This window comes from Oryza glaberrima, chromosome 12, assembly GCF_000147395.1.
Source record: "Oryza glaberrima chromosome 12, OglaRS2, whole genome shotgun sequence".
NCBI classification, from domain to species: domain Eukaryota; kingdom Viridiplantae; phylum Streptophyta; class Magnoliopsida; order Poales; family Poaceae; genus Oryza; species Oryza glaberrima.
Window position 1 is genome coordinate 6,218,370 of NC_068337.1, and position 17,685 is coordinate 6,236,054.

General features: G+C 40.8%; 3 protein-coding genes across 4 annotated transcripts; 1 reads left to right on the forward strand and 2 right to left on the reverse strand.

Moving 5' to 3' along the window:
• The first annotated feature begins 1,279 nt into the window (after positions 1-1,279).
• On the forward strand, positions 1,280-3,050 carry LOC127757753 (mannose/glucose-specific lectin-like). Its single transcript, XM_052283325.1, has 4 exons — positions 1,280-1,688; positions 1,949-2,138; positions 2,286-2,483; positions 2,595-3,050. The coding sequence occupies exons 1-4, from the start codon at positions 1,402-1,404 to the stop codon at positions 2,832-2,834; spliced, it is 915 nt and encodes a 304-aa protein (XP_052139285.1). The 5' UTR covers positions 1,280-1,401; the 3' UTR covers positions 2,835-3,050.
• A 6,521-nt stretch (positions 3,051-9,571) lies between these two features.
• Positions 9,572-11,844, reverse strand: LOC127757889 (probable calcium-binding protein CML28). The gene is made up of 2 exons (XM_052283481.1): positions 11,707-11,844; positions 9,572-10,339 (listed from the first exon to the last, which is right to left on the reverse strand). Exon 2 carries the CDS (start codon positions 10,326-10,328, stop codon positions 9,807-9,809), a length of 522 nt encoding a protein of 173 aa, XP_052139441.1. The 5' UTR covers positions 10,329-10,339; positions 11,707-11,844; the 3' UTR covers positions 9,572-9,806.
• A 295-nt stretch (positions 11,845-12,139) lies between these two features.
• LOC127757888 (uncharacterized) lies at positions 12,140-16,613 on the reverse strand. Of its 2 annotated transcripts, XM_052283480.1 has the most exons (15): positions 16,276-16,610; positions 15,929-16,006; positions 15,628-15,756; positions 15,440-15,513; positions 15,120-15,213; positions 14,790-14,832; positions 14,467-14,529; positions 13,880-14,109; positions 13,575-13,695; positions 13,391-13,491; positions 13,183-13,296; positions 12,825-12,995; positions 12,622-12,765; positions 12,390-12,538; positions 12,140-12,288 (listed from the first exon to the last, which is right to left on the reverse strand). In XM_052283480.1, the coding sequence occupies exons 1-15, from the start codon at positions 16,554-16,556 to the stop codon at positions 12,140-12,142; spliced, it is 1,941 nt and encodes a 646-aa protein (XP_052139440.1). In that variant the 5' UTR covers positions 16,557-16,610. The 2 variants fall into 2 exon arrangements, 1 of the variants encoding a protein (XP_052139440.1); XR_008013547.1 differs by lacking the exon at positions 12,140-12,288 and having other exon boundaries at positions 12,397-12,538; positions 12,622-12,754; positions 16,276-16,613.
• Positions 16,614-17,685: the final 1,072 nt, after the last annotated feature.

Consider the following 17,685-nt stretch of genomic DNA (forward strand, 5'->3'; position numbering starts at 1 on the left):
AAAAGCTTTCACCTTATGACCCAAAAAATTCTCATGGAGATATAAATTTCCACAGGAAAACTTTAACCAACAAATTAAATAGAAAACTTTCACATTAAAATTTAAAAAGTTCCTATAAGAGAACTCTTGCGACAATACTTCCTATTGCCAAGTATAATATTGCAGGCTTTAATATGTTAATATCCAATTTAGGGGATTCATGATATATATACCAAAACATGGCAACACGCGATCTACGCTCACAATACTAGAGAGTAATTAGTTGACTAATTAACCACCTTGAGATACTATATTACAATCCTGATCCCCTTGAAATTATCCAGATGTAAATCTCGATGTGTGATTTTCTTATCTCATGGTATTCTAATTGACAGTGGGAAGCAACATGTGTGCAAATTTTTTATTTGAATTAACCATGTGCAACACGGGATTCTTAGAACTATTAGTACCGCAGCTACTGTAAATATGTCGATAGTGTGATACAGATCGAGGCTCTACTACCACATGCAACACTACCGTTGAAAACTGTACTTTGTCTAATTAACTACTGTGCCCTGGCCAATTTGTGGAACACTTTGATCGAGGTTTTCATCTATCAATTCTGTGTGCTTTAAGGATTTAATGTGTGTGTTATATATAAAAGTTAAGATTTGTATTGCAAATAAACATAAGATGAACCCATACGTATACCATTTAATTAGTTTTATAGACACCGAATTAGCCTGAAAAATTCCAAAACAGAGACTGGTGTGTAGCTAAGCACCCTTTAAAAAGTCAACATCAAAGCAAAATCAACTCTTGAAGGAACGACATTAGCCTAGTAATCTGTCATTTCTTTAGTGCATACTCCCTCCGTTTTTTAATAGATGACGCCGTTGACTTTTTCTCACATGTTTGACCATTCGTCTTATTCAAAAAATTTACGTAATTATAATTTATTTTGTTACGAGTTGTTTTATCACTCATAGTACTTTAAGTGTGATTTATATCTTATACATTTGCATAAAAATTTTGAATAAGACGAATGGTCAAACATGTGAGAAAAAGTCAATGGCGTCATCTATTAAAAAACGGAGGTAGTATATAATATAACCTAGCTTAGTTTCTCCATGTTTGGCCAGTCAGATTAATTACCATTCATCCTCTTAATCTAGTATGCAAGGTGCATGCAGTCGTGATGCACGCGGCTGAATATCTAGCACATGCACAAGACTGCGCTCTAGAAATCTCCTATAAATACCCCATCTCACCATGAGCATTTCTCCAAGCAGAAGAAGATACATTACCTTCAAATATCTTGAGCTAGAGCTAAGATCATCACAATTCATCACTCACAACCACATCACATCCAAAGCTCGATCCCCAGCTCTCTCTCTCTCTCTCTCTCTCTCACACACCACCATGGCCGGCATCAACTGCTCCATTGTCCCCTGCAGCGCGCTCATGGAGGGGAAGGAGTTCAACTTCTCCAACCTCTACCTTCACCACACCTATGGCGGCCCGAAGCCGAACCAGTCGACGATCATAAACAACAATGGTTCTACCGGGCTGGGAATGACGGCTGTCAACAATTGGGCGGTGTACGATGGATTTGGTAGTGATGCCAAGGTTGTTGCCCATGCACACGGCCTGCATATCTATGCTGGCGACTGGCATAATTCCTTCAGCTTGGTATTTGAGAATGAAAGGTATATACTCATACATATATAACTTCATAATATACCGATGATATAAAGTTTATAAATAGCTTATACTCCCTCCATTTTACAATGTAAGTCATTCTAATATTTCCCATATTTATATTGATATTAATGAATCTAGACATATATATTTATCTAGATTCATTAACATCAATATTAATGTGGGAAATGCTAGAATGACTTACATTGTAAAACGGAGGAAGTAGCTTATATCTTATGACCCGCTAATGGAGTGAACATTGAAATAGGTTAAGGGGATCCACCCTTCAGGTGATGGGAGTACCTGTTGAAGGTGGTGAGTGGGCTATTGTCGGGGGAACAGGGGAGTTCATTATGGCATCTGGTGTCATCTACAAAAAGGTGCATGAGCGAAGATCCGAGGGTAACATCATTGAACTTACAATCCATGGGTTCTGTCCCAATCTAAAAGGCACAAAGGTGATATGAATGTTCTTAACATATTTGGAGCTTGCATGCTTTCTAATCTTACACTATACGAATTGTATGAAATACAAATTGTTCGACAAATCGATCATATGCCATTTTCTAAGAAAAGAGTGCTCAATCACACTTGTGTGAATGCAGTGCCTTGCCACCAAGGTTGGACCATGGGGTGGAAATGGAGGGACACCTCAAGATATCACAGAGACTCCAAAGCGTCTAGAATCCATCACAATACGCAGTGGCGAGGTTGTTGATTCAATCTCATTTAGCTACTTTGATCAAGCTGGTCAGAAGCGCGTGGCTGGCCCATGGGGCGGTCCTGGTGGGAATCCCAACACGGTTAGTGATTATATTATAGATGTGTTTATCCATATATTCAATATCGTTCTTGTTTAATCAATGCAGTAGTAAATTGAAAATTTACCTAATAGTTATATTTCTTTCATGTAGATCGAACTCGCCAGTTCAGAGTTTCTAAAGGAAGTTTCCGGAACATTTGGCACATACTATGGATCCAATGTCATAACATCTATTAAATTTGTCACAAATGTAAAAACATATGGGCCATTTGGGAAGCAGAACGGAACCCCTTTCAATATCCCCGTGCAGAACAACAGCAGTGTTGTAGGTTTCTTTGGGCGCGGCGGGAAGTACCTCGACGCAGTTGGCGTCTACGTGCATCCGCTCTAACTTCGCACAGATTATATTAGCTTCCCGTGTTTGAGCTCATGGTGTCTTAATTTGCTGCGACAATCGGTTTATAATAAACTTGGGAGAAATCCTCGTTTGCATGTACTGTGACGATGGATCCCTTTTGTAGCTGGAGTGCTTGATCTGAATTTGCACTCCTTCTGTCAGCGTCTCAGTTTGTTGCACGCATGCAGCAATAATAAAGATCTGAATTAATTGAAGATTGATTTTGTTACTGAATTAGTTTGCTTTTCAATCAGTATCTGAAATGTTTGCAATGCGCCATGTATACATGTTGAAACATATGATCAGTCTACACTTTGTCAAAGTTCATGTCAGTCTACACTTTGTCAAAGTTCAGAAACGACTAGCTGCCTGCATACTGGGAAGATATATTAAGCTTGTTTAATTATTGGAGCCAATTTTTACTCTACCAAATTTGATGGTACAGACTTTGTACTGGTATGGCCACATATTGGTATCAAAGCAAATATTCGTACTATTGATGTTATCAAAAATTTGATATGGCGAAAATTGGCTTTAATCCAAACAATCTATCCATCATGCCAAATTATTTCACTTTTAGTTTGGGATGTGCTATAAACATGACGCAATTAGGTAGGAGTGGAAAACTTAGCTTTGCGTTTGCTTTTCCATACACAGTAAAAACATGAACTTAATTGAGCAAAAAAAAAACAATCACATAAAAATCTTCGTTTTAAGAAGAAATTTAGCTTTCCAAAGAGTTTTCATATGGACATGCATGCACCTGCAGGTAGAGAGAAAAAAATGTTTGATAAACATCAAACAGACTTCACGGCGAAGATGCCCAACTTGTTATATTAGTATTGAGCACTGGAGTCATTAGCTTATCAAACCTATTGAAACAACTTGGTTATTACATATTTCAAAGAGTCCAGGGTAAGCACCACGCAGAGGACAGAGGTAGATACCCAAAACATGTATCCAGTGTTGGGATACGCGTAGGCTACGATAGCATAAATCAAAATTTTATATCGCGTAAACCAGGAACTATACAAGTATTAGATCATAGATCGTTACCACTCGACGCGCTGCGCAGCGGAAGAAGACGCTGAGAAGTCGAAGGAACTCTCGCGAAGTAGCGCGCGTCGATGTAGAGGAAGTACGTAGTCGATCGCACCGGCTCGACCTTCTCCTCCTCGTGCGTTCTCCTCGCCGTACTCACACGCCGATCAGCATCGCAAACCAGCGGCGCCTTTACCGGTATCCACACGTACAGGGACGGAACGCCACGCGCAGATGTGCTAGCACCCGCGCGCGGCTAGGGTTTTGCTCGGGGAGGGAAGTGTCGGCTAGGGTTTCTCACGTGATGCAATACCTCCACCGGTCACACCCCTCACGAATATATAGGATCCATCACTCGGGCCTCCAAGGCCAGTAGGACTCCTATTCAGATCCCTATCCGAATTAAGCTCATATTGGATCTCCATCCAATCCCCTTATTCCGGCCCATTAAGCGTGCGACCCTGTAGGTTTATATATACTCGGCTATAATCCGAAAACTCCTTTTCGGTCCACGCGTCAACAGCGGCCCCTAGCAGAACGTATTGACCCACCGGGCATACATAAAGATCATATCAGCTGAACCTCTAGTGTATACTTGTATGAACCCCTTTGCCTCACGATATCGATTAAGCTCAAGGCTAGATATGTGCCATCCTCTAATAGCTCAATCATTCACTCGAACCTGTTGATAGATTATATAACTTGTGATTGACTCCTCAATCACCTTTGGCATGGCCATGCACTTCCATAATCTACAACATCGAGGGGCCCAGAGATATCTCTCCATAGGAGGGGAAAATCCCATCTTGATTATTCATGTTCCACTACATGTTTCATAGCATACCCGAAAACTACTTTTATAGCTACCCAATTACGGAGTAGCGTTTAGCAGTCCCTAAGTAAGCTACTACATATGTTGGGAACCATGATAATCTCAGGTCTAAGGATTCAACACCAACACTAAATAAGATCACTGATGACACAATACATATGGCTCTTGCAGTGTCTCATGTTGGGTCTATCCAACAACATGTTCACTAACATGTGTCCACATTATTAATTTGGTATCTCTATATCATGATCCATGAGACATGATCATCAATTAATACATGTGCTGATCATCTAAACATATTTGTTCCACATATGATATTTGATCAGGGATCCTTTAGAAATAGCAACACACAACATAAAGAGTCTTATGAAAGAATCACATATTTATTAACCAATAATGAGTTTATCTATTTCAAGGAACAAAGTCAGATAAATATGTAAACATAGTGTGTGATACAATCATCTCTATGATTGTCTCTAGGGCATATTACTAACATCCACTATCCTCAGCTACCTTGTGAGCTCTGTCTGTTTGTGTGCCAGAATGGATTCAGGAGGTTGTGGAAGGATATCAACAAGACCCTGATGCTCTCAGTAACGTTCAAACTCTTTGCATTAACAATTCGGCCATTCCTGATTTTGCTCTTAAGAATGGAGTTCTCTATTTTAAAGATAAGTTGTGGATAGGAAATAATCAGGTGGTGCAGCAAAGGATTTTAGCTAATCTACATACAACTACTATTGGAGGACATTCTGGTATAACAGTGACTTATCAGCGAATTAAGCAATTGTTTGCTTGGCCTGGTTTGCGAGCTGATGTGGTGAAATTTATTCAGCATTGTGACATTTGTCAGAAGACAAAATCTGAACATGTGAAGTATCCGGGAATGCTGCAACCTCTTCCAGTCCCTGAACAACCTTGGCAGGTGGTGTCTTTAGACTTCATGGAAAGATTGCCTCGCCCTTCCACCTTTAACTGCATCTTGGTGGTGATGGATAAGTTTTTGAAGTACGCCCACTTTGTTGCTCTGTCGCATCCTTTCACAGATTTAGAGGTTGCAGAAGCTTATATGCAGCATATTCACCGATTGCATGGATTGCCTCAAGTTCTTATTTCAGATCGAGATCGCATTTTCACCAGTACCTCGTGGACCACATTGTTTCGTCTGGTTGGCACGCAGTTGCGAATGAGCTCTTCGTATCACCCATAGTCGGACGGACAAATAGAACGGGTTAATCAATGTCTTGAGACCTTCTTACGCTATTTTGTCCATGCTTGTCCTGCACAATGGAGCCGATGGCTTGCTCTCGCGGAGTACTGGTACAACACCTCTTTTCATTCCTCTCTGGGTACTACACCATTCGAGGTTTTATATGGACACGAACCTCGCTATTTTGGTTTAACTGCTTCAGCTGCCTGTACTTCTGCTGAGTTGTCGGATTGGCTCCATGAGCGTGAGAAGATGCAAGTTCTCATTTGAGATCACTTGCTGTGTGCTCAAGTTAGAATGAAGCAACAGCTGATGCTAAACGATCTGAGAGCTCTTTTGATGTTGTAGACTGGACATATCTGAAATTACAGCCATTTATGCAGCAATCGGTCACTACTACAAAAACACCTATAGGTGTTGGCCACAAAGGTGCCGGTTAGCTAAAAACCAGCACCTATAAGGCGCTTCCCGCCAATAGAGCAAAAAACCGGCACCTATAACGGTTAATTGGGGTCATTTTTAGTTGGGAGGGACATTGGTGCCGGTTTTTGACAAAAACCGGCACTAAAAATCCTCCCACCAACGGTCCAAAAATTTAATAGGTGGCGGCCATGTAAAAAAACCGGCACCTATATAAAATGTGCTAGTTATTTAATAAAACCGACACCAATAAGGCCTCAAAAATCAGCACAAATGACACCTATAAGTGCTGGTTTGCATCATATAGGTCTGGGAGGATTATAGGTGCCAGTTCAGCTAAAAACCGGCACCTATAATCCTCCCCGACCTATATGATGCAAAGTATAGGTGTCAGTTTTTTAATAAAACTGACACCTATCCTTCTCCGCTTACGTCAACAGTCTATAGGTGCCGGTTTTTAACAGGAACTGGCACCTATTACCCTGCAGCTATATACCCCCCCCCCCAACCACACTAGCTCACAATTTGAGGTCTTCTTCTTGCTCATCCAAAGGGGGGGGAGGCTTTGCCCAAATATTTCAAAAACATCAAGAGATCTATGTCTTTGCATGCTTAACGGTTAGTTTATCTTGATTCTCTATGTAATTTTTCTTTATTTGTGTGATTCTTGATGTATTTTTTTCCTCAAAAATATTAAGAGATTTATAATGTAGATGGTAGTGCTAGCTATATATTTTTGCATCTATTTGTTTTGAGATGTTGATTTGAGAAAGCATGATGACTTAGGTTGTTTTCTTCCCCCCATCTTTCCCAACTCATCTCTCGTTTTCTATGCGCATGCTTTCCAAAGTACTAAACGGTGCGTATTTTCCGATCCATTTTGCGTGTTAGGAGTGAGTGAACTAACCTTATCCTTGAGTAACTTACATATTAGTATTAATTGAATAGATATAGAGAATGTTAATTTTCAATTTGAGTAATGTCTAGGGTATTAAATCATCGAGCATTTGAGATATAAAATATTAGTTCTAATGATGCTTGATTGATCTACGGATTTAATTGATATATGAATGTTAGCGGTTAATTTAATAATTTTCGTAGGGCCAATGGATGAAGGAGGGATAAATGTTGTGAAGTGCGGTACTTTGGAGTATGCCAGGAGAGTAACCAACTTCGTGATCGGGGCAACAAGTTCTAGAGCGTTGAGTATGACAGAACACTTGCTTTATCCATGCGCTGATTGCATGAACGAGAGACAGTTTTCGGCAAATCAAGTTCACGAGCATCTCCTAACAAGGGGTTTTATGCGTAATTACGCATGTCAGGACAATCATGGTGAAGATGAGAATGACAATGTGCATAATCATGGTGGTGGAATGGACGGAGAGAATGCCGAGTTGCCTGCCGACAAAGGTGGATATGACAGTGAAGAATCAGATGGTTTGGATCAGATGTTGGATGATGGACAGATAGCCTACAGTGATGAAAGGCAATATGAGAAGTTCAAGTCCATGGTGCAGGACTCAAAAACTCCGCTTTATCCAGGATGCAAAGAGGAGCACACCAAGTTACATGTCGTCCTCTCGTTGCTGCAGTTGAAATCAACCAACGGATAGAGTGACAAGAGCTTCCGCAGCTGATCAGAGACCTCCTTCCAGCGGGTCATGTACTGCCAGAAACAACATACAGAGCGAAGAAGGTTGTCTGCCCGCTTGGACTGGAAGCGCAAAAAATTCATTCATGTCAAAATGATTGTGTCCTATATCGAGGTGACTATGCAGACTTGGATGCATGTCCAGTTTGCAAAACACTGCAGTATGAGGGTGGAGATAACGATGATGATGCTGATGATGACAGTGGTGGCCCCGACCTGAAGAAGAGGAAAGTGCTCGTTAAGGTTGCATGGTATTTTCCTATAATCCCTCGGATTGAACACATGTTTGCAAATAAGAAGCATGCAAAGATGATGCGTTGCCACCACAAAGAGCGTAAGAAGGATGGGATGATAAGACACCCTGCCGACGGATCTCAATGGAGAAAGATAGATAGAAAGTACAAAAAGCATTTTGCGCAGGAGATTAGGAATATAAGGTTTGGGCTGAGCACAGATGGGATGAACCCGTTTGGTGACATGAGCAGTCGGCATAGCACGTGGCCAGTGGCACTTGTTATCTACAACCTTCCTTCATGGTTGTATGGTTGTTATCCACCGGTGGTCACTCGCACTAACAGGAAGCTGTCATTTCGTTTCTATGGTCATTTTCAGGTCTTGGCCAAGGTTGGCACCGTGGCTTATCGACTCGCCTTGCCTTCCTCAAGTTTAATTCACTCAGTTGTGCATGTGTCGCAACTCAAGAAAGCTTTGGCTCCAACCGAACAAGTTCAGTATGCATTACCTGCTCTATCCCCTGAGGCAGTATCAAATCTGGGTCCTTGTCAAGTGCTGAATCGGTGTCTGGTTCGCAAAGGTTCTAAAATGGTGGAGCAAGTGCAGGTTCATTGGTCAGGGCAGGAACCTACCGCCATCACCTGGGAAAATCTGCAGGAATTGAAGCAGCGTTTCCCTCATGCTGAAGCTTGGGGACAAGCTTCATTCCAAGAGGAGAGGAATGTCATGGCACCGATGGCATCACGACCTGAAGCGGCAAATGTACAAGGGTTGAGGTCTACTCGAGAGCATATGCCCAATAGCTTGTACCAAGGGAGTGAGTGGACCCGGTAGCAATTGACTGGGCCACGGAGAGTGAGAGTGACCCATTAGCGTGCTGCTATAAAGGGTCGGCAGGGGAAGAATCGAACACTGTAGAAACATTATTCCTCAACGAATTCAAATCCTCCCCTGTTCTAACTCTGTACTATCTCTTGCCCTTCGATTCCTACCCTTTCTTCCTCCTCAAGCCGATCAAATCAGCCATTGCGCGGTGCGAAACCCTTGTGTCGTGACAGACAATCACCAAACAAACAAAAGTTTCTTTCTAGCTACAAATTACTCATTCCGATTCAGATTATAAGTTCGTTTTGGTTTTGATCAAAGTCAAACTGCTCCAAGTTTAATCAAGTTTATAGAGAAAAGTACTAACATTTCCAACCCAACATAAATTTATCATGAAAATATATTTAATTATAGGTTTAATGAAATTAATTTGGTTTGTGAATATTATTATATTTTTCTATAAACTTGATCAAATTTGGAGTAGTTTGACTTTAACCAAAATTAAAACGAACTAGCTATAATCTAAAATGGAGGGAGTAAACATGATTACGCTGTAAAAAATGACAACATAATTAACCCAACCAACAAAATGAAATCAACAGAAAGTTAATCATCAAATCATCCATGCATAACCAAACCCTATTAACTGCTAATCATGTCAAATTATCTACAAACCGAGCGGTGCATAAAATACCACAGCCATGCGTGCAAGTGCAACACAAGATTAATTAGGCCAAGCCAGCAGCCAGGCTAGCCACCGAGCGCGGCGAACCCGCCGCCGCGCATCATCTGCTTGAACTCCTTGAAGTCGACGCGGCCGTCGCCGTCGGCGTCCACCATGCTGATCATCCGGCGGCAGTCGTCGGCGGTGCGGCCATGCTTGAGCCCGAGGCTGGACAGCACGGACCGGAGCTCGTCGACGGTGATGAATCCGTCGCCGTTCTGGTCGAACACGTTGAACGCCTCCCGCATCCCCTCGTCCTCGTCGTCGGCGGCGCCGCCCTCGCCGCCGATGGCCTCCGCCGCCGCCATCCTGGGGGCTCGGCTGGCGGCGTCGTCGCCGAGGATGGAGCGGTAGAGGAGACCGAACTCCTCGACGTCGACGCAGCCGTCGCCGTTGGCGTCGATCTTGTCCATGGTGGCGTCGAGCTCGTCGTCGGGGATGAAGATGCCGAAGTTCTTGAACGACTCGCCCAGCTCCTTCTTGGTGATCCTCCCGTCGCCGTTCTTGTCGAACATCTTGAACACCTTCCTCAGCTCCGTCGAATCCATATATTAATTCCCTATTAATTAAATTTTCAATTACATGCAAAGTAACACAGATATATATCCTTAATCCAAATATGCATGCTCCAATCGATGATAATAGTGGGAATGATAGAGGAGAAATGGTTGGTGATGGGTTTTGCGGTTGGGGGGAGATTGGGGTGTGTGTGGTGAGGAGGGAATGGTGGTGCCTTTTGCTGTTGTGGGGGGAAGAGTGGGAGAGGCTTGTGTTTTTTCCATACTTCTGAATTTCTTTTAGAGCCTAGACAAACCTAAGTATAGTAATAGGAGTGAATTTTTATATAAAAACAAATTCTCAATCCCTAAAATAATAGGAAATTCTATTATATTTTGGCCGATGAGCCATGTGACCGTTTGGGGTTGCGAACAATGGATCCACCAGTTTGTCCCATAGTGAAGGCATGTTTGACAGGCAATGGGTCACCAGTTTATCTCATAGTGCGGACCTGTTTGACAAGGCTCCAGCTTCAACTTATGCTCATCTAAATGGTTTTAGCTCCACCCAGAAATGGAGTTTAGTGGGCTAGAGTGATAAAAAAGAAAATTAGAGAGGTAGAGTGAGGTTCGGACCGCTCCTCAATTCCAGTCCAAACTCTGCTTCTGGAGTTAGATTGAGAAGTTAGTCCTGCCAAACAGGCCAAACAAGCCCTTTGTATCTTTGTCAAGTAATGGGCTAGTCAATTAAAGTTGTTCAGTTTTTTTCCTTCGGCTTCTCGAGTAATCAAAATACAACTTATATAAGAAACAAATAATAAAGAGAAATGCCAATAAAGGTAAACTAGTTCGAAGTAATCAAGGTAAAATGGGCAAAAGATAATTTGTTGTTTTTATAATCAAATGCACCGAAACTCTTTTCATTGCTTTCAATGATGGGAGAGAATAATTTCGGTAGTTGACAACGAATGTATAAACATGTTAGAAATGTGTTCAAGGGCATCGAACAGTCCTACAAGAACGGCATGCAAGACAAATCTATTCAAGATATGTCTTCTCCAGAGCCTAAAAGTAGGTCACCTCAATCTAAGTAATGTATCAACACATGCGGAACATGTCTAATACTTACTCCGCCCCATTTTAAGTGCAACCATAAGTTTTTGCGCCCAGCTTTGATCGTCTGTCTTATTTGAATTTTTTTATAATTAGTATTTTTATTATTATGAAATGATAAAATATAAATAGTACTTTATACGTGACTTCTATTTTTAAATTTTTTCAAAAAAAATTTCAAATAAGACGGGCGGTCAAAGTTGTGCACGGAAAATCATGGTTGCACTTAAAATGAGACGGAGGGAGTATCCAATAGGATCTCAACATGATATGGGATATTAGATATAGTACACTGATCCAACTTACAAAAACTCACCATAGCGTCCTTTAGCCAAGGAGGGGTGTGAAGTATGAACTCAATCATTTCCCTTTCCTGGATCAAAACATAACACTGCTCCATACCCACTAAGATGATACAACCTTCTTCCATCAATCATGACACTCACAAGTCAATCATCGTTGTCCCATCTCCAACATAGATGCCACCACACGGATTAATGCAGGTGATGCTGGCGACACAGCAATATCCCCAGGCCGAAACAGGCCAGGGAGTAATACCTGGCAAGCAAACTGATCCAACAAATGGTTCCATCTCGATCCAGCACATTAACCCATTCCCAGCAGGAAGGCATGCCACAAGCCATGGTGTGAGCCATACCGTCACAAAACCAGCATGCGGATGCTTCATTGTCGAGTCCCGCTTCAGATAACGAAGCACGTTACACGATTATCAATATAACAGGTGTTGCTTATGGGTCGTCATCATATGGAGCACATGCACCTGGCTGTGAAGGAACAATCAGGATTTGCTTTCCGTGCTTCCTGAATTCAAGTGCTGCAGGAAAGGCAGCATCTGACAAGTGCATGTTACCCATCAGATCCAACCGCTCCAGGTTACCTAAAACAAGATTTCCATGGGTTATCAAATTATATCTCTAATTAGTCTATGTCCATTTCGATCTAAACCAGTAAACCCAAAGTAGTGTTTCTAATTCTTACATGTATTTTTCTGCTTCAAGACATCACAGATGACTTTCATAGATTCAGGAGGCAAGAGGTTAGACCCTGCATTGACTGACAAAAGGCCTGGTGCTTGTTTTATTAATCGGGAAACAAAACGTGCGGCTCTAATCCCACCACGGTTCTTACTGCAAAATAGACATGAAGTATGTAAGGCAAATGCCACAATGACACAAGTACCACTTTCACACCCACTATGGTTTTCTCCTACCTGACATTTATATGGGAAAGGGCTACATCCGCTGGTAATGCTTCCTCAAGGATTTGGAAGCCTAGTGGCCCAAGGCCAATATCTTCAATATTTAGCTCCCTTACACCTGAACCCAAAAATTTCGCCAATGCAACTGCAACAGAACTGCTAATACATTATAATTGAACAGTGACCCCTACGAAAATGAGAAAAAAGTGACTCACCTGCCCAGATGATTATCCGCTATAGACAACAGATTAAGTGGTTCACTCACAGATGAAAGGCATTCAAGAAGTTCAGTCACACCAATATTGGTCAAGTCACAGTTCTCTGCTCTTAACCTCGAAAGTGATTTTTCCTTGCGAAGGGTCCGTGAAATAAAACAAATAAGCAATCTGCAATTTTTTTAACAAGCTTAGTCAACGTGTAAGACTACAAAAGACAATTTTGTTCTATCATAGATCTAAAATATATAGTATGCACTCACAATATATACATCTCTAAAAAATATAGACAGAAAATAGTATTCTATGATCTACATCGCTTAGCCCATGGTGATTCTGGGTTCAGAGTTATGAATACCTGATTCCTTCGTCCATGATAGGATTGTCACTTATATCTAAATCTCTCAAGTTAGGCATCTTAACTAGGATTTTGCATAGATCTTCAATATCACCCTTGTTCAAATTGTTGCCCCTGGTATGGTAAAGATTAATGATCAAATACTCAATCAGACCAGTAAGTAAAAATAATTTCCAATATAATGCGGTGCAAAATAACGGAGTAATACCTCATGCTAAGAAGGGTCAAGGAGTTCAAAGAAATATTTGACTCCAGTGCTGATGAAAAGCATGCAAATCTTTTATCCATTGTCTTTAACCAGCCTGCAATCTAAAAGAGATTAATTATTTCCATAGTACGATCTAAACAAAGGACAAATGAAAAAAAAAAAGATTGTTATCCTGTGAACTCACATTGTTTTCTGATATCTCAAGAGTTCGTATGCCACTTGAAGATCCAAGAAGAGTATGGACAATTGTTTTAGCAAATAATGGCTGCATCTTAGTATCGTTAAGTGATAGCAATTGTAATGACCTGAACAATAACAAGGATAGAACAGTGTTTCAATAATCAGATATCAATGAACTACACTATTCAACTCATGTACAAAATCCATAAATTCAGCAAGATCAAGTTATGCTTTCTTCTATCTGTTGAATCAAAATATAAATAAGACCTACTAATAGTGCTACCAACTATAGTAGGGCATGCGACTTACTTTCCCATTGACAGAAAATCTAATAAGCCGGCAGAGATGTTTAGAGGATTGCTTTCACAAATACGTGATGATTTAATACTGAAGTTCTGGATCCCATGGTTTACTGATCCTTTCTGCAATACACTACTACAAATTTTATCCATGACAGCTGGAGAAAGCTGGCAATGGATAAATTCAAGAGAAAGCAATGTCTCTGCATGGCAGCTCAGAAGCATGCATACACCATTAACCTGTCAGTACAATTGAGAAGAAATTCAACATTTATGAGCTAATCACTAGCAACCAGGTAATAAAACAACAGAGAAGGACCATGCAGAAAGTGGTAGTACTTCTCAGGTTACTCCTTATTTAGAATGCTTGGGCATTTACCCCTTAATAGTACGGATAGTACATCAAATAGGGAAAAGTATCTTATGATTTTCTTATGTTTAAATATGTATATTATAACGCGCGAGAAATGAACTAGTTCACTTTCTTTGGAAGATTACTGTTCAGAAAGGATTCAGACAGAATCAACAGAGTTAACACTATTATTCCCTGAAGCTACAGTAACAATGACAGATGCAGTTTCACCAGTATAAGATTACCTCCAGGTCTGATATAATTCTTACAAACATCAACTTTTCCAGCTTGCTACATTGCAACAAACCCTAAAAGACAAATGAATGATTTTCAGCAGTCAAACAAGAAAGATTTGAATTTCACTAAAAAGGATTATTTTAGTCAGCATGAAGAGATTAGATTTCGTATTAAGAAAGATCCATCATTTGAAAAAAGGAACCATAAAAGGCATTTGCAAAATTAAAAGAGCACTCAACAGCCAAAATGATACATCAGATGCAACTTGATCTATAGATTTCAAAATATAGAGGAGTATAAAAGAAATATGAGGTATGGCATCAGCACTTACAGAAATTTCTGCTGTGCAAAGAACACTTTGCAATCTCAAACACCTGAAAATAAGTGAAAATGGAATTAGAACAAAAGTTAAGAAATTGAAGTTAGAAAGGATCAAATCATGAACCAATCTGGTCCAAAAAGGATTACAAGATTACTAGTTACACAATGGCAAACCTAAAATTGCATAGCTAGGTCACCATAAATCTCACCAAGTCTTCAGTGATGCCAGCTTATTTAATCAAATATGTATAATCGAGTTAAATTACTTGAGTGTCGCTCCCAAAAAAAGAATTGCATGTGAGTGTGTGACAGAAGTGATATTATCAATTTATCATGGTACCTCGCGTAACGGCCAAATCTGCTGCAATGATACGACAATCTTGAATACTGTTGAGATATGTCCTTGCTGTGGAGAATGCAACTCACGATTTTAGCTGTCCAGAACATCAACAAAAGACAATCACAATTACAATTGCAACAAATGGGTAATGCACTGAAACATAATAAATTACAAACCATTTGTTTTCATATAAACCATGTTGAAATAAGTGGAACAGATGTCCATATGGAATTACGAGAGTTAACCCAAGTGATCAAACAATGTCCAGCACAGTGAATAGCAGTATTATAGACATGCTGGAAAACACTCTCAATACTGACCTGGTATAGTCAGCTCATCAATACTCCCATAAAAAGAAGGAAGCAAGGCACTCTCAGCAGCTTCATCAAGACACCTGTGGAAGGGTCAAAGAAGTGGGAAGACACAAATGTTACAAATGCAATTTACAACAGATCATGTAGAGTAAAAGCATTTCATCAAGACCAATTGCAAGTTTTATATTACTCACTCCTGCAGATGCTTTTCCCAATACTGTCGCTGCCAATCCACAGTAAGCAAGCCATCATGTCCAGCATTATCACAACGGGGCCAACGAAGTCTGAACAATGCTTGCCATTCAGGGTTGAAATCCTCACACCTAAAAGCATTACCGCATACGTAAGATACTTCAACATAATCTGCTTATTGTGGACGTAACCACGGTTCTAAAAAAATTGGTAACCGTGTACTCGTGGTCTTCTGCAAGATCATTCTGAGCCTGTTTTAATTAGAACATGCAATCAAATCGAATTCAAAACAGAACTACTAACCTTGATCGTTTTATTCCGCGTCTATCACCATCAGGCCCAGCAAACCCAACAGCAGCAGTGGCAGCTGAAAAGCAGCACCTGACATGGGCAATTAGATATGTAAGATGATGGAGAAATTTCCTCTAAATTTTACGCTAAAAATTTTGGTACCGAGGTATCTAGATGTACCAAATTTTACAAAATTTTACATTGATAAAACTACCCAAGATGGTTAGGTCGCTTCATATCGTAAAAATTACGATATATGATAAGTAGATAGATTAACACATGCCGATGGTGCAGAAGAGTCGTCCACGGAGGAGAAGACAACATCCATGGCGGAATACAAGAGGGGGGGGTACCGATACCTATCGTGGGCGGCGTGGTGGAGCGCCTCGAGCGCGGCGGGCGGGAGGAGGGACGCGAGGCGGTGGAGGAGCTCCCAGGGCAGCGCCTCCGCCACCTCCTCCGGCGTAATCATCGTGTCGCCGCCGCCCTCCCCGTCTAAATGGACACGGCCACGCCGGCCACCGGCTTGGCCGCCGCCCGCCGCGCCGGCGGTGAGGTGGGAGGCCACCGCCTCCAAGCACAGCGACAGCAAGCTCGGCGGAGGCGAGGGCACAGCCGCATCCTCCGCCGCCGCCGCCATCTCCGCCGGCGAGGGAGCGCCTGCGCTGCGGTGGCTAGTGGGCCCACCCAATCACGGAGAGAAGCATTTGGTTAGGGTATTGGGCTGGGCCTAATTACTACCCAGCTCATTACACCGGCCCATACATAATTGAACGGTATTTTTTGGCCGTCAATCCCGCGCTAAGATTTGTGCTGAGATATTTTACTATCGGATTTAAACCCTATTTTCACAAGATAGTGGCACTAGCTAGTCCCACCATTACATGTTTATGGCAGATTTGTTCAACTTACATCTAAGTTACATGCTAGTTATACATTATAGTTACACTAAATTGTAACTATAGTGTAATTGCACTGTAACTATATTATTATCTCTATATAAATTATCTATATAAATTATATATGAAGTTGCATATATTATTTTAATATATATATAAGTTATTATTATTGTTATAGTGTAGTTATAGTAAAATTATATAATATAGCTAGATTTGAAAGTTTTTCCCTCAAAACTTGCGACAGTTTTTTTTGGCTAATCTTAAATTGAATTGAATTTGAGATAACTGATTGTCTTGTTTATTTTATTTTTGAAAGAGTAACAAATTTGAGTCGTATCTTCGTGGATGGAAGATAGGTCGTAATTGTTTGGCATGTACATTGTACATGAGCGAACTCACTGGATCGATTACTCCCAAGATCCGCAAAATACTTGTGCTTTGGTGAAGACATATTTTAATTGCCTAGTAAAAGTAGCAATTAATTATAACATATTTTGATCTATATGTGTTTAAAAGAAGTGCACCCGTGAGGCTGTAACCACCAGCATTTGAACATGTAGGACATGTCACATGTCAGCCACCCACATATCCGTATTGTTCTAACCATCTTGTACGGGCTTCTCGCACCCTATATTTTTAAAAAAGACATTGAAAAGTATTATATGAAAACATCGAAACTACATTGTTTTTCTTGTATATTCTTGTATATGTTGTTTTATCATCTTTTTATAGAATTAATGACAGCCACAACAAAAATAGTAAACTTAGTAGCCGCCAAAAACCATCGACGCCCACTTTTCTTAACTCCGACAAGTGTTTGATGGTAATCATTGCTATATCAAAGAACTTTAGTTCATGATGATGATATGA

Excerpts from the sequence above, each read along its gene's own strand:
- LOC127757753 (XM_052283325.1), top strand. The coding sequence starts at position 1,402 with ATGGCCGGCATCAACTGCTCCATTGTCCCCTGCAGCGCGCTCATGGAG. Across the intron at positions 2,139-2,285 it reads CCAATCTAAAAGGCACAAAG|TGCCTTGCCACCAAGGTTGG; the intron begins GTGATATGAATG and ends GTGTGAATGCAG. Across the intron at positions 2,484-2,594 it reads CTGGTGGGAATCCCAACACG|ATCGAACTCGCCAGTTCAGA; the intron begins GTTAGTGATTAT and ends TCTTTCATGTAG.
- LOC127757889 (XM_052283481.1), bottom strand. The coding sequence starts at position 10,328 with ATGGATTCGACGGAGCTGAGGAAGGTGTTCAAGATGTTCGACAAGAAC.
- LOC127757888 (XM_052283480.1), bottom strand. The coding sequence starts at position 16,556 with ATGGCGGCGGCGGCGGAGGATGCGGCTGTGCCCTCGCCTCCGCCGAGC. Across the intron at positions 12,539-12,621 it reads CTTTCCCATATAAATGTCAG|TAAGAACCGTGGTGGGATTA; the intron begins GTAGGAGAAAAC and ends TCTATTTTGCAG. Across the intron at positions 12,289-12,389 it reads CTTGAAGCAGAAAAATACAT|GTAACCTGGAGCGGTTGGAT; the intron begins GTAAGAATTAGA and ends ATCTTGTTTTAG.